General features: G+C 40.9%; 1 protein-coding gene across 1 annotated transcript; it reads left to right on the top strand.

Moving 5' to 3' along the window:
- Window positions 1-647: 647 nt before the first annotated feature.
- On the top strand, window positions 648-15,441 carry LOC139743943 (creatinase-like). The gene is made up of 5 exons (XM_071654409.1): window positions 648-872; window positions 1,503-2,115; window positions 6,155-6,269; window positions 7,297-7,544; window positions 15,242-15,441. The coding sequence occupies exons 1-5, from the start codon at window positions 648-650 to the stop codon at window positions 15,439-15,441; spliced, it is 1,401 nt and encodes a 466-aa protein (XP_071510510.1).
- The last annotated feature ends 1,587 nt before the right edge of the window (window positions 15,442-17,028 follow it).

The following is a 17,028-nucleotide window of genomic DNA, read 5'->3' as shown; positions in this document are numbered from 1 at the left end:
AATAACGATTATCTCGTCCTCTCTTGCAATCACTTTAGTGGTATGACCTTTGGCAAGGGCTATGTTTTAAAGAGTACCTTAAGGAAACCAGAGCACCAAGGAGTCGGAGATGTGAATATGGATGTAGTTACGCGAGAGTTGATATTCCCGGATGACAGGGGTTAACATACCTGGATTTGGCTCAGTTGATAGCGCGTCTGCCGCCGGATCCGAAGGACCTGGATTCCAGAGTCTATCTGATGAGCAATGCTCTGTGTAATCATACCGTCCCCTCTAGTAAGAGGCAAAACGCTCTGAGGACAGGTACCGCGTGTGATAGAGTCACAACTCATCCCGTTTCATTCATTCATCGCAAAGAGCATGGTGTTTAACCCGGTGAAGTGGTCCTGCCTCACATCCAACTGGACTTATCTTCTCAGATGGACAAATGAAACAAACAAACAGGATCTATTTGTTCGTTACAATTTAACCCTATCACAGTCTCCCAATGAATATGCCATTGACAGTGCAAGGGTCGCAAATTCTTGTCGATATTTGTTTGATTTGCTTGATATGTTATGTTGTATTATTTCAATGTTGTTTTACTTACTTGTAACTTACAGGATAATTTTCATATTCCATCATCGAAGCATATAGACGTGATAGACATGTATCGCCAACTCGCCACCCGTGTTTGGGCGAAGGGTAACCTGATAAGAAGTGGCCTCCATCCCATATCGGGTGTATCCGTCATTGGAGGAATTGAGAGGTCCTCGTCACTCCAGAAGCCCTTCAGGTGTAGTACTGGCAACCTCGTTCGACACTCTTCAGGCGTGCAGTCGGAAACTTACAAGAACATGCCGAGACTTAAGTCCATGCCGAATGGAGAGAAGGTAATCGTGCCCCTTTCATTAACTCCTCTTGCTTGGGCCAGGAATGAGCTAAGTCGTAACATTTTGAGTTTATGAACGGGTCGGGCCAAAGTGGTCCGCGCGAGGAGCGGGCTATTTTGGCGCTGCTGCAGCTAGCACCAGGCGAGGGCCAGGCTAGGGCCTGGTGCCGATCGAAGAGTTGACGAACGATAGCAGCGCCAGGCTCGGGCCTAAATTTCTTGCACGCGTGGCTCTGCTATTTACTGAACGCAATTTTTACTAGTTGGCGCGGGCCAAATTAGCTCGGGCCAGGAGCTGGCCAAAAATGCATGAGTTACTGAAAGGAGACTATACTGTTTGGTCGTGTGAGGAAAAGCTGCCCAGTGCGTCCAGATCTGTCAGACAAGTAGAAATAATTTTGGCCGAATGTCTCAGAAAATAATTATAGGCCCTACCATTGCTATAATTGCTAGATGCATTTCAACGGACGCGAAAATTGTTTACAAAACTTCACAATTGTATGCATAACTTCCCTCATTTTTATCCGATTCTGATAACAATGTTCACTGTTTGACTTACACAATGTTACTCTTTCTTTTCAGTACAATCATGACAATCCTTAACTGGTCTTGAATTCCACTATAACTCTAGGTCAAGGCAACGTTTTCCCACGGCGAAATGAGCCGACGCATAGATATGGTGCGAGGGTACATGGCAGAAAACGACATTGGCGGCGTCCTTTTCACCTCCATCCACAACGTCAACTACTTCTCCGACTTCCTTTACTGTGCCTTCGGTCGACCCTACGGCTTGGTAGTCACCCAGGACAAAGTCACCAGTATCTCGGCCGGTATCGACGGTGGACAGCCGTGGCGACGGACCAGCACCGGTGACAACGTCATCTACACGGATTGGCATCAGGACAATTTCTGGTTGGCCGTCCAACGGGAACTCGATGGCGTCCATGGGAAGGTCGGCTGCGAGTTCGACCACCTGACACTGGACGGAAAGGCGAAGCTCGATAAGGCCGTGGCGGGAAAGGAGGTGGTCGACGTTGGCACTCCGATGATGATGCGGAGGACGATCAAGTCTGACGAAGAGATCGCTCTGATCACCGAAGGGGCTCGAATCTGCGATCTCGGTGGCGAAGCAATGGTTACAGCCGTAGCTGAAGGAGTTGGCGAACACGAAATCGCTCTGCGTGGCACGCAAGCCATGGTGCGAGAGATCGCCCGCTGTTTCCCTAATGCAGAGCTACTTGACAGTGAGTACTCCGCGCGTGCACACTAAACATGTACGCCTTTACTTACATCATAGCGAATATGAATCTTGTCAAATCAAATCAAATCAAATCAAATATCACACTTATCAACTGTCTGATGTAAAGCAAATATTCTTACAAAACAAGACATCGAAACACGTACATATTAAGAACAAATACACACAGCACACACAGAGTACATACAATAATTTGATAAAATTGTTCCCTTACATAATGGAGATGGTAGCATCAACTGGGATCCGCCTATCTACAGTAAAGGAGGTTTTTTCCAGTCTAGTTTAAGTCCACCTGTCGTTCACCTAAATCTTTAATTCGTTAGATAGAGCTCAAGTTTTGATCATTGGTTTATACTGCATTATACATTTTATGATTACGTTTGATGCTTGTATGATTAAGATGTAATCAGTGGATCGATTACATCAAATGCAATCATTGGATCATAGAAAAGAAAACCGAAAAGTTTACAGACAGTGCCACCAATCCCAGCAAGGGAGAAATATCAATCACGTGTTCCTGGTTCGAGTACCCCGGATGCAGCGGTTGTGTCTGAGCAATTGACACTGTCTTTATCCTCATTGCTTGTTCATAGAAAGGGCTTAAAGCAGTAGGTTCCAAGTGGCTGTTTGCGAATTACCATTAGCTGTCATGGAAAAACAACAAATTATATTATCTCAGGTTTCACCAAAGTCATACTTCGCATAACAAAATGGGATTCTAAAGTTGTGAATATCAAGATACGATGATAGTGCCGCTATGGAATCTGCATAAACAATGGTGACTAAGACATTCTCTCCTGCGACAATATTGCTCCGGTCTTATTTTCTCCAAGGATTTAGGGTTAAGAGTAGGGTTGTGACAGGGATTTAGGTTTAGTTTGATGTGAGGATTAGGATTAGGATTAGGGTTAGGGTTATGTTTGTGGGTAGAATTATTTATGTTTGGCTTAGCGTATAGGAGCAATACTATTGTCGCAGAGGCAAATGTAATTGAACCATAAATCATATAGTATGGTCACATCTTCACCTCACAACTGTCTAGTTAAACCGTACACACGAATCTGTCCAACCAGGTGAATCGAATCCTCACAGCTGATGTCCTGTTTGTTTGTTTGTTTGTTTGTTTGTTGATCTTTTTTTTTTTTTTTGGAGGGAGGTTGATAATTTAGAAATTACCAACCTTCTATACCCTGTCTTGGTATTCATCACGACAATCTTACAGTAGTGATGAAATGAATGTGCATTGTTGGAAATGTTTTGCATTGTTGGAAATAAAATAAACGAAATGAAATGAAATAAAAAAAATAAAAAATTCGTTGTCATCCCATTTCAACATCAACAACAATAAAAATCGAGAAAATATTTGTTTGACTGTTATCTGGTAGGATTTCAAAACAATGATAATGAGTAATGCAATATCACTTTTAGAACTCCCACAGTGGAGGTCGGAAAGAAGCTGATACAGCTGCCCATCAAGACTATAATACGGGCACTAATGAAGGAAAACAGAGGTAGTAATACACATTTTATGGTTGATGAATGTAAACTTGTAACCCCCTCATAATATATTACATTAGCAAATATTACGATCACGAACTATACAAACGCCTCTGACTGTTTTATTCATTAGGTCATGGTACATTAGGCAGATATACAACCCTTTTTTCCTCATGAAAATATACGTTGACAGGAGCAAAAGAAGTTGTAAAACATTGAGGACATTGCTTTCCTTCCAGGGTGCATGTCAACTTTTGGCCCCAACTATCACTTGACTATGTAAGTATTTTTTTAATGCGGATATAAATGGTACGACACGCTTTGGTCATCTTGTGAGCGGAATGCAATAAATTGATAAAGTGATAACAAGGGATGTCGTAGGATGGCAGCAAGATTTTTTGAAGCTTTCGACACAATCCTAGTTTTTCTCACCTTTCTTATCAGTACACAAACAAGGTGTAATAAAGAAATAACCACAAGTCGAGGTGTTTGCACTGGATAGAAATATTGTACATAAACAGTGATAGCATTGTTGATATAAATAGTACGACACACTTTCGTCATCTTGGTATGTGAACAGAATACAATATTGTGTCAAAGACAATTAGTGATAACAAGGGATGGCAGCTAGATTGTTCGGAACTTTCTACTCTATATCCTAGTTTTCTTCACCTTTATCGTCTGTACGCAAATTATTATGAGAGAAATATTGTACAGTATAACGTGAAATGATAAGCTTATGATAACAAGTTTAGTAAACATCGCTTAACAACTTTAAACTAGTTTGAAGAATCATCTTATTTCATATAACGTTGTTAAATTCTGTTCTACTTTTTTACGACTAAGCGTATGGCGTTGTAAATGTATGCTATTTTTACTCCACAGTCACTCTCTTATAGATAGCTGCATGTATTGCTTTATCATGTTTATACTGCCTGATGGCTGTCCCCCATTTTCTGTTCTCTGTGCATTTGCATACCCTCGACAATCCCCTGTATTACCCATACCCCTGTCATCATTGTTATACAATATGTCCCCCCAAAAATACAATCGGATTTTTGAATTGATAACTTCCAAAATGATTAAACTATCTAGCCTAAATGCCATTTCAGGGTCTAAAATTTTAACATCTTACCTATATTCTGCAGAAAACCCCATTCAATTTGGTTAAGTGGTTACAGAGAAATGCGAATAGTTGTGAAGCATGTCGTGGATGTGATTCTTCCAAGTTTAGCACTTAGATGCTCTTGGAACTACATATTAATGTGTGAACACAATGGACAGAACTTGGAGGGAAGGGATTCCTGACATGCTCTACAAAACTCCTCATTTCTCTTTGACCACTGACGCAAATCGGATGGGGTTTTCTGCAAGACGTGGGTAATAAGTTATAGTTTCATACCCTGAAATTGTATTTGGATTGAGCTACCATTTTTAAAGTTATCAGTTTTTTTTTTTTTTTTTTTGGGGGGGGGGAGGGGGACATACGGTACTAGAGTAAAAGTCGAAGTTGAAGTCCACGTCAATGTCAGTGTCCGTATGTCTCTGTCTTTGTTTCTGTCTTTGTCCTTTCCTTTCAATTTATACCTTAGATTTTGTATTTCTACATAATTAACTATGATACTGCATAAAGCTCATGGAATGTAATTCTCATTTTATGTTAAAGGGTGTGTACTTTTGGGCGAGGCGAGAATTTAGCTTTTTACGTTTTGCGAGATATTCAGAAACCACTCTATGAGAAGTCAAAGAGCATGCGATTCTATATAATGGGAATCAAAAGTTTATTTGATGAAAATCGGTTTTGAAATGGCTGAGTTATCCATAAACAAGGTGAAACAAAGAGGTCCTAATAAAGTTGGGGCATGTCGCCTTTTAATATTATCACTTTTTTTGATATCTCAGCCATTTCAAAACCGATTTTCATCAAATAAACGTTGAATCCTTCTTAAAATTGCATGCTCTTTCATATTTCACATGAGGTTTCTCATTATCTCACTTAAGAATGTTCAAAACATGAACCCCCACCTCAATCATTACTGTACAGTCCCTTTAAGGGCACACCCGTTACAAGTTTTTGTATACTTCTAGACATATGCCACCAGCATTTTCAAGTTGAACGTACGTTACCTGTACTTATTTTTATTCATATTTGTTTGAAAGATAATAAACGTCATTGAAACTGAAGCTGTGGGATATAATATAACGAACATAATGAATACGTCATTTCAACAGAACAGTTTCGGAACATATTTGGCGATTACAAAGCGTAAAACGATGGTAGATAATCGAGTACATCTTAATGTGAAAATCCATGTACGAAATAAAGTAGATAAGTTTGATATGATCTTTTAAAACTGATTTTGTAATCAAGTCTGTTATTTATGTATCAACCATGACTGCACGCGATTTGTACAGGCATAACTATGTAATGAACCTGTGAAATATGTGGAAATAAAGATCTAAAAAGAGTCATGTCAAACGTCAATAGATGTATATCTGTCTTTTTTCCCCCTTTTTAATATTTTCAGCATGGAGCTGGTTCCAATCTGGTATCAATACTGACGGTGCCCATAATCCCGTGACTTCACGGAAAGTGCAAAAAGGAGACATCCTAAGCTTGAATGCATTCCCAATGATCGCTGGGTAAGTTAGCAAGTATTCTGCTGTCAATTCTGTATCATTCATCACAGCTTGCACCATCATCTCTTTAAAGTGTATTCGCTGTTTATTTTATTATCCGAGACTCCAACCCAAAACACCTTCTGATCTGGCCGCCCGAAACCCCTAGCAAACGGGAGACTCCAGCAAGTTGATGTGTGCGAAGCGCGAAGTTCCTAGGGTTCTAGATGTTCTCTGGGGCTTTTAAGGCATATTTTTTCAACACACGATAGCAAATAAGTAAGAAATCCTTTCTACCGGGAGACACAGAGCCAGGGCGGGAGAAATCAAATCTCAATCGGGAGAACGGGAGATTTTGCAAAAATGGGCTTTCGGCGGGAGATCTCCCGTCGAAAACGGGAGAGTTGGAGTCTCTGGTTTATCACGTGGCCGTTTCGGAAACACAAAGGGTTATAGGTCTCCGCCAAGTTTGCCTCCTAAAGACGGGGTCATCCCACAAGACCGACACCCATCAGTCATACCGCCCACGAGTTCGACAATGAATAGAGGTCCATGAGTCATACAGCTCACGAGTCATGCAGCCCATGAGTTCGGCATGGATTGTATAGGTAAAAACTATGGTGGTCCTGAAGGGACAACAGCACACGAGTTTGACAGATACAACGCGGGGCTTAATGTGTCGGTCTCGTGTCTAACTCATGGGCTGTATGGCTCGTGAGATGTATAACTCAGATGGGCTGTATGACTCGTCGGTGTCGGTCTCGTGACGTACACTCCAAAAGACTGGGCAATTAGGACAAAGTGTCCATGCTATAATAGAGGCACAACGGCTGCACCCAGGGGACTCGAACCAGCGACCTCATGCCGACAACGACATCGGTGATAATGAATACATCCGCATTGTAATGCACTTGTACTGATGATATTTTGTTGACGTTGTGCTATGCAGTGGGCTCACTGTTTCACTGTGCATCCCTGAATCTGGTCACTATAGGCTTACAACATTTATATATAGATGCTGAACTCATCTCACACATGCATGATAACACAGCTATTACACAGCCCTGGAACGTACACTCTTCTTCGACCATATTCCGTCCGACCGTCACCTCGAGTTGTGGGAGAAGAACTGCGAGGTGCACCGCCGAGGGATGAAACTCATCAAGCCTGGCGTGAGGTGCTGCGACATCGCGGCCGAACTGAACGAGGTGTACCGGGAGTTCGACCTGCTAAAGTACCGCAGCTTCGGTTACGGCTACTCGTTCGGCCAACTGTGTCACTACTATGGCAGGGAAGCAGGTAGGATTGTGAGTTTTGATTATAAATAGGGCTTTAGAATCCCTGCAATCTGATTGGTCAATTGTCATGCATTGATTTTTACTGATCCACACTGAGCCATGCGTCCGGTAAAATCCGAATGCATGGCTCAAGTCTTGTACAGCGTTGTAGGTGTACCGGACGCATGATGGGGAAAATGGTTGTATTTCATGAATTTACGGGCCCATTTTATAACACAATGATGCACAGGCCTATTTCGTGGATCAATGAGAATTGGATGCTCTCGTTTAACTTTGGAACAGTCTAAAACCTACTCGCTGCGCTCGTGGGTTTAAACACTTCCTACGTTAAAGTCGCGCATCCAATTCTCACCCATCCACTCTGTCCTGGGCATCATTCTTGTATACTATATCATATACTGTAGTACTTTCTTCTCTTCTTCTTCTTCTTCGTGTATACTGTCCAACACCCCTTAGTAGGGGCCAACCGGACAGGGGGTGCGCTGGTGTTAAAGTTGCGCGGAGAGAGAAGTGTGGGGTTTAGTTGCTTTGCTCCTGAATGTATTGTAGGGTTGCTGCTTTAAAAGAGTCCTTGCTTGCGATGTTGGAAACTGTTGATGGGAGTGAGTTCCAGTCTATGATTGTTCTTGGAATGAACGAGTATTTATAACAGTTTTTGTTCGTGGCGATTGGGATGAAGCTTGTAGTGGATGATTTCCGGAGAACCCTTCGGACCGGACGCAGGGCTTTTCGAACTGGGATGGATAGGCGACCCGCAAGCGCTTCGCGGAATGTGGTGATGCGGCCTACTCTGCGTCGATGTTTCAGCAGCTCCCAGCCCAGCTCACGCTTCATTTTAGTAACACTACTGTGTCTAGAGTAATCACCTCTAACAAAACGCGCTGCTCTGCTCTGCACTGCTTCCAGTCTGTCTACCAGAGTCTGAGTGTGGGGGTCCCAGACTGTAGAACAATAATCTAGTAGTGGTCTAACAAGAGTCTTATATGTCGTATCTTTAATTCTCTTGTTACAGTCATGAAGGTTTCGCCTTAGAAATCCTACAACTCTGTTGGCTTTAGCACATGTTCTGTCGACGTGCGCATTCCATGATAAATCTGATGATATATCAACCCCCAGGTATCTGTGACACTTTGTCTCTATCAATGTGCTGTTGTTTAATGAGTACTGGTATTTAACCGGGTTTTTTGCATGTGTGATGTGTAAGACATGGCTTTTTTGGGCATTGAAGTCCATCTGCCACTTATCCTGCCACTCAGTTAGAGTGTCTAGGTCTCTCTGTAGGTTTTGTGCATCTTCTACGCTCGAGACCTGTTTGTAGATGATGCAGTCATCAGCGAATAATCGACAGGTGGAGTTTAAGTCATTAGGCAAGTCATTGATATATAATAGAAAGTAGAGTGGACCTGTGACCGTACCTTGTGGGACTCCTGAGTCTACGGTGACCCATTCTGATCTTTCTCCTTCCACCACCACCCTCTGTTTCCTGTGGATTAAAAATTCCTTAATCCATCTGTGAGTCTTTCCTGTTATACCATACGATTGCAGTTTTGTTAGCAGTCTGTGATGTGGGACCTTGTCGAACGCCTTCTGGAAATCTAACACTATCAAATCAACTTGTTTCCTGTGGTCTACTTCTTCAGCTATGTCCTGTATAGCAGAAATTAGTTGAGTTTCACATGAGTGTTTTTTCCTGAACCCGTGTTGGTTTTCGTCCAGTAACTGATGTGTATCCAGATGATGCATGATGTTAGTGTGGATGATGTGTTCCATTATTTTGCTGCAAATAGAAGTGAGACTAACTGAACGGTAATTGGCTGGGTCGGCTTTGTCCCCTTTCTTAAAGATGGGTGTTACGTTTGCTTGCCGCCAGTCCTCCGGGATCTCCCCTGTTTCAAGAGATAACTGAAAAATCGTGGTTAATGCTGTAGTTATCTCTTCTGCAGTTTCACGTAGAACCCATGGTGAGATTTCATCTGGACCTGCTGCTTTATGGGGATCTAAATTTTTTAACAAATTAGTCACACCAGTAGCATTTATTTCAATTTCAGGCATAGGGGGTACATGGTTTTCCTGGGTCGTAGGCATGTCGTCCAGTCTCTCCTGAGTGAATTGTTCTTGATATTGTCTACTCAGCAATTCAGCTTTTTGTTTACTTTCCATAACCAGTTCACCTGTAAGTTTGTCTTTCAGTGTTGGTATTCCCATTGAATCTTTCCTGAGGGATTTAACAAATGACCAAAATTGTTTAACTGATGCAAGACATTTACTTTGTACGTATTTCCTTCGTGCTTTCTTTGTTGCTTTTTTCGTCTCCTTTCGTATCTGTCTGTAATTCATCCAGTCCTCTGCTTTACCTGACGTTCTTGCCTTGTTGTATGCTCTTTGTTTTCGTTTGTGTAACCTTCTTATTGACTTATTTATCCATGGGGTAGTATCTTTCTTACTTACCATCCTGGATGGGACAGTCGCATCTATTGCCTTGTGTAATCCCTGCTTGAGATTGTTCCACAAATCTTCAACTGAACTTTTACCCGATGTTTTCTGGGCATCTACTTCATTCTGTATGTCTCTACTAATGTTCTTCACCTCTTCCTTCAGCATTTCCTTGTCTGCTTTGTCATACAAAAACACTTTCCTAGGTTTACACTTACTGAGTAATGGCTTTGTGTTCACCAAAATCATGGGTATTCCATCGTGGTCGCTCAGTCCAGGTACTGTGGAGGACCTAATAACCAAAGAGGAATTCATCACAAACAGTAAATCAAGTGTATTCACACCACGAGTGGGTTCCGTGACTATTTGCTCCAGGCCGTAGTCGTTGGCAATATCAATTAGATCTCTGCACATTGATGCCTTCTGCGTACCTGGTCTGAGTGTCTGTGTGTCCCAGACGATGTCTCCCAGGTTAAAATCCCCTCCTAGATATACATTACTGTAATGATCAAACTTTACCTTGTCCAGCGAGTTCTTGATACTTGCCAGATATTCTCTGTCAGTGTTGGGTGGCCGGTAAAAACAGCCTATCAACAATGGTTTGGACCCATCAACCTCTACCTCTATCCATACACTCTCATTTTCTACTTCAAAATCAAATCTCTGTGTGCAGTTAATGCTGTTTTTTACTGCTATCAACACCCCTCCATGTGTCTGTCCCTTCTTGTTTGGTTTCCTGTCCTTCCTAAAAACCAAATAACCATTGGGGAAAATTTCACTATTTCTTACTGATTCATCCAGCCACGTTTCTGTCCCCAATAGAATATCGGGATTGTCAAATTCTAAACATGTATTCAACTCTGCTGTTTTATTTCTTATAGACTGAAAATTCACAACCAATACCTTCACAGGTTTGTATGTTCTGTTCAGGTTCACTGAACTACGTCCACCTACCTTTACATGTACATCTCCTTGCTGAGGTTGACTCTGAGGTGAGGATGTGGCAAGCGGTGATGTATGTACCAGGCAGTCGGTATTATCAGCTCCCTCAGTTGTATTCTCTGTTCTGTTAGTACTGTTTGAAGGTTTTACATCACTTTGTGAAATAAAACTACCACTATTATCCGAATGTGAAGAAAAAAGACTTGATGCGAAGTGTGGTAACCCACAGCTGCAGCACGTCCATGACAGGTTGGAATGTTGAGCTAATACTTCATAGCAAACTGTACTCATACCCATACAGTCCACATGATACCATTCATCACATCTATCGCAACAAACAGCTCTTTCCCCCCATAAACAAGCCACTTTGCAGACATGACAGGGAAATTTTGGTAATGAGTCATCCATACTTCTACTAACGCTACTACTGTACTCCGTGTGTGAGAGCCAGTCACAGGTACCGGCGTGTAGCAAAGAGAGAATAAACAGATACCACCATGCCTGTACCATATTGAACAGACCAATGAAAAAATTCAAAGCCGACTAAAATTCTAAACATATCACTTCATTTCTATCAGCCAGTTTGTATATCAATCAACACACAAAATCCAACTGCTTCATTAACTTCAACAATCTTGACAAGCAAAAGAGAACAAAAACAAAAACAGAACAAACATACAGACAAATTGTATTCTGGTAACAGATTCGCTTCCCCCACACTCAGATCTGGGTACTACCGGTAAGGACAACCCGAGTGCGAACATGGTTGAAAATTCAACAAAAATCTACAAATATAAAAATTACGCATAATCGGTAAGCAATTTTCACGCACATAGTAGCGTGGAAGCATGAGCTGGGCTGGGTTAGCTTTGTGATAAGAGTAGGAAAAATCACGAGGCTTCAACACGTGCGTTCTCAATACGTGTGGAGCCGCCAAAACGTGAGCGTAGCGCTTATAATTTGTAAGCAGGCAAGCGGGTCGCCGCACACATCACAGTACTACTTCACCCGTACGCCCGGCCGTCCGGTGATGATTAAGCTGCCATGGTGCCTTGCCGATGTCCTGCTGTGTAGAAAAGGTGTCTTCCCTCGTGAAGTGATCAAATCGATGTTATCCTAAAAATCTTTCCAATCCTCGCTAAATATCTCATAAAAGGCAGTTCAAATGTATGTTGGGGTATTTACTAGTATAATGTTCGAGCAATTGGCAAACAATCTTCCTCTGGAAAGGTGAAATTTAGAGGAGAAAACTATCGACGGTTCCGCGATGTTCAGGAACGTCCACTCTCTCTCAACGCGCGCACAACTCTGCTTGTATACATCAAGTAGTATGCAGACCACCTGATCGCAAGTGATCATCCCCTTTTCACTGATCACGACACGTTGTGTGCCATTTGGCATACTTCCCTCGACTATATTCTCGTCTTGTGCATAAATAGTAGGGCCGACCGGAATGCGTTCTCGTGTCAGCTATCTGCGACGCGAACGCTAAGACGACGCTTAGGCCCAAAATGGTGTTCTGCACAAGGGCGAGACATGCAGTTGTTTTCAATGTCCATCAACCAGGGAGGCTGCGTCGTCTTAGCATTCGCGTCGCAGATTAGCGACGCTATTGCTAAAATACCACGCCTCCTAACGGATTGGAAAATGGAAAAAACTGTCTCTAGCTCCCACGTATGTGTACAACAACAGTTTTGTTATGTTTTGTTTTGTTTTACTTTGATTTGATTCCTTGTTTGTATTGTTTTTGTTTTTGTTTTTTAGAGTTATAGCCGCGTGGTAGGATGGGCGTCGCAGAGCTATAGAGCTCGCAAAAAGCGAGCTTTTGAGATCGGCGCCGCTTTGGACACTGGGAATTGCTGTCTAGCGCGCATGTGCACAACAACATCTTGCCTAAAATCCGCGTTTGTAATTCAGACTCACCAGTATATGAAGTGAAACAACGATCAATCTGAAAAATAAAACAAGGGAAATGTCTATATGGAGATGCAACGTGTACGAATCGTCCATGCCATGATTGATTTAGATATAGACCCGAGGATTAATGATCGCTATCTTTAATTGCATTTATATCAATTACCCGTTAATTCCTATGGGGAAATTTGCGCGGATATCATTATCTTTAAGAAATTGGCAACTCTGATGTTGGCGAACTTATAGATGGAAATGGTTAGATTATAAAGTATTCTCAAAATCACAAATAAAGTTGGTAAAAATATGCCAATAAGAGAAAGATACGGCACTTTAATCATGTAAAATGCACTGCCAACATAAGAATCAGTTCTGCAACCGCATGACAATGCAGTGGCGGATCCAGAGGGGGCGCATCGGGCGCGCCCCTCTTTATTTGTTGTTAAAACAATAGAGATGAAAAGAAAAAAAGAGATGAAACCCGGAAGTAGCAAAATAAATATTGCTTGCGCCCCCCCCCCCCTTTACGGAATTCCTGGACCCGCCCCTGCATGCAATGAGCAATCAAAGGGCTTCTGAAAGTTCTGTAACTTGAATGATAACATTAAACACAACAAATGGCTCAAAATTAATTAAATGAAAAATAATATTTTACCCTACCTCATTTGGTACTTTCATTAATGGTAGAAAAAATGTGATCAAAATGATTCACATCCAAGCGACAGAAATATTATTTCGGTTACACGTCACGAGACTGACACCCATGAGTTAAACAGCCCACTATAGTCATGCGGCCCACAAGTTATACAGCCCACAAAGTCATACAGTCCTTGAGTTTGACACTATATAAAGCAAACAAGGCCCACGAGACCGACACAATAAGCCCCAAATTGTAATGTCGAACTCATGGGTTGTTTTTACATGTATAGTGTCGAACTCATGGGCTACATGTTTCGCGGGCTGTATGACACATGGACGTTTATTTAATGTCTAAATCTTGGGCTGTATGACTCGTAGGTGGTTCTCACACATACCAAATAAAAGATACGACTTCGCACTGCCCCTCAGGTCCCTGGTGGTTACCTCTCGTAAAATTACAGCCACAAAAATACGATAGAAATTGATTCATGATTGTTGCACTTTGATTTTATGTCCCCTCTATCTCCCCATATCCCCATATCTCACACAATTTCACACAAAAAATATATGCCCGGAAGTGCATTTAAGGCATCATTATGATCCATTATATGCAACCAAATGGAGTGTAAAATTTATCTTTTTTTTCTCTCTTCCTTTATCGCGACTCTTTTCTCCTTTTTGCCCCCGCTGAATGACGCCGATATGATATAGGTAGAAGGAATTAGAATCAATCAAAAATCCGTTCAGTGTGACGTCTTCAGTTGATATTCTGGAAAATCAGACGAAGGTCAAGACACAAGGACGCATCTCTTCGTTCAAATTTCAAATTGTGTGTAGGCGAAACACAATAAAATGTCATATAAAGGAACATCAGTTATTATAATGTAGATATTTTCATACTATCAATTACTTTACCCGCTCTGATTGCGATGCGTAGGTCTATAACAGTATGGCGTCATCAAACATACTTCTTTTTAGATGGGGTGACAGCGGTGTATTAAATGAAAAGCATGATAGCAATAGGACCTAAAAAAACATATAATTAGACCCTACCATAAGACTGCTGATAAGGAATACTTAAAAATAGTAAAAGACAGCAAAACATAAGAACGTAAACTTTCCAAGCTGTGCTTAAGTAAGATCCAACTCCATTTGTTATATCATAATTGTTTTTATAGTGATTCCAAAGGATTATAGGCCTAAAAAATCCTTCAGAAAGGATAATAGGCAAATATATAGGCACACGTGATTGCGGGTTGAGGCAATGCAGCAATGTTAGTAGAACACAACAGCAAAGTTTGAGGAACATTGGACAATCCGACCAATGTAATATTTTTTTTTTTAAGTTTTGGCACTGCAGAACAACGATATGACAACGATTTTTCATTTTCTTAAATGAAAAAGAATATAAGTTTACACTCCTTCAACTTCGTTCTTAAAAGCAATAAAATCCCCCTGCTTGCTGAAGGAGTTTAATCAATATTGTTCTGCCCATATAGAAAAAATGAAAATAATCTACCTTGAATTTTACTTACATTAAGTGTAAATCGTTCTACAGTGATGTCAAAAACTTTTGTAGTCTTGTCATCCAGCTTTGGCAACACCGAAATTTTAAAATTCATAACTTTTGAACGGATCGACGGATTTTCCTCAAACTTCATTTTTTGTGTCTTTATACTAATATTGCTGTGACTCTATGGCTCTTTGTAACCCCATTTAAAAGAGCAGCTAGCGCGATAATTTCGTCCTCATATTTTTAATTCTTTTCTGTAGCTCTGGAATTACGGGAAGACATCAAAACGGTTCTTCAACCAAACATGGTGGTGTCCATGGTGCCGATGATCACAATACCGGAAGGAGAGCCTGGGGCAGGAGGCTACAGGGAGCACAATATACTCGTTGTGACCGAAGATGGAGCGCGCAACATAACACATTTCCCGTCCGGTCCCGAGTATAATGTCATTAAATCATAACAACACATCATGAAACTAGCACGGTGATCATTATGTCCGAATGAGAATACAAAGATCATGTCCTATCGGAGTTGCCAATTTAAGTTGCAAAGGCTATTCTTTATTATGGTGACGAAAACTTCAAGACAAATTACATTGCTCTAATAGAGTAGTCGGTCGAGACAAGATCCTTTTTATAGACCTGGATTCGATGACACAATCAGACATAAATTCTTGGTCTCAACAATTTACTGGTCTCAACAATAGGGTATACCCCATACAAGATTCCGGCATCAGTGTTAGATTATTATTAAAAACTTACTCGTGTTTCAACTGTCTTATCAATTACTTAATGAACACAATGTTATTGTAATGCAGTAATACTCTTGCATTATCTGTAATATGCCTTCCCATTTTTACTCTGATGTATTATTTTTTGAAAGCAAATCTTTTTTAGATAAATACGTTTCGACTGGGTCAATTCAAAAATATAATGACGAATAATGTTTTACCGCGTGTTATTTATACTCTGTCTTAGAAAAAACAACACGAAAAATAAAACCTATGGTCAATCGAGTGAATTCCATTTACCTTTGACACGCACAATTTTTTATAAAATCAGTTTTTGTGTCTAGCAGCCCTATGTTCTAGAATCCCGTTGAGTTAACATTAAAATTGCCGCTAGTTTTAATAACTTCGAACTGAATGTAAGAAATCTCTTTTAAGCAATTACTAAAACATATCATCTGAGGCTCAGCGTTGTTAATACTAATAATGATTATAGGGTTTTTTTTTCTATGTAGACGAAAAATTTTCTCCACCTGACTAGCCCATAGCATGATATATGGAACGAAATGAAATCCTGATGTAATTGGTAACTCTTTCTCAGACACGTTTTACAGGTTCATTGTCACAGGACGTTGTTTACATTGTGGTGGCTAATATCAATGTAAAACACGAACGAGACTTCGTACTACTGGGTGTTTAACAAGAACTGCTGAAACCAGAGAGATCGGATAAAGCGCTTCCAAGCTTTTATCCTACTGTCATGACAGTAGGTCCTACATCTGTGACAGGGCTCTACAACGTTGTTTTTGCGCACTGGCGATACCGATGATTATTTTATTACTACAATGTAACGATGTAGAGATCTATCAACGAACAGAAGTTATATTTAACAATCAATTTAATGGGTTTGTCGAGCAATCCTGCCTTTAAAAAAAATAACAACTCACAGATTTCGCTTAATTTAAGCTTTTATCTCTATTTTCAGCCCTATTTTGTGTTTTCATAGCTTCATGATTGTGTGCACAATATTAGAGACACTGGTGACATGTAGGACAATTCAGCTCAGATCTTCAAACTTGAAGCATTGTTAAACGGTGTCTATAAAGGACAAGTCCACCTTCATAGACATGTGGATTGAGTGAATGCAGCAATATTAGTAGAACATATCAGTGAAAGTTTCAGGAAAATCGGACAATCCGTTCAAACGTTATGAATTTTTGAAGTTTCTGCTCAGTCACTGCTGGATGAGAAGACTACTACAGCTTGTGATGTCACATGTGTACAACTATACAAAGAAAATATTTAAAAAAATCAACATAT

Source organism: Diadema antillarum, unplaced genomic scaffold, assembly GCF_040938485.1.
Source record: "Diadema antillarum isolate AM-2024a unplaced genomic scaffold, OU_Dant_1.0 seq00001124_RagTag, whole genome shotgun sequence".
Lineage (NCBI taxonomy): Eukaryota > Metazoa > Echinodermata > Echinoidea > Diadematoida > Diadematidae > Diadema > Diadema antillarum.
Note: the sequence above shows the minus strand (reverse complement) of the source record. Positions and strands in the feature narration are given on the sequence as shown.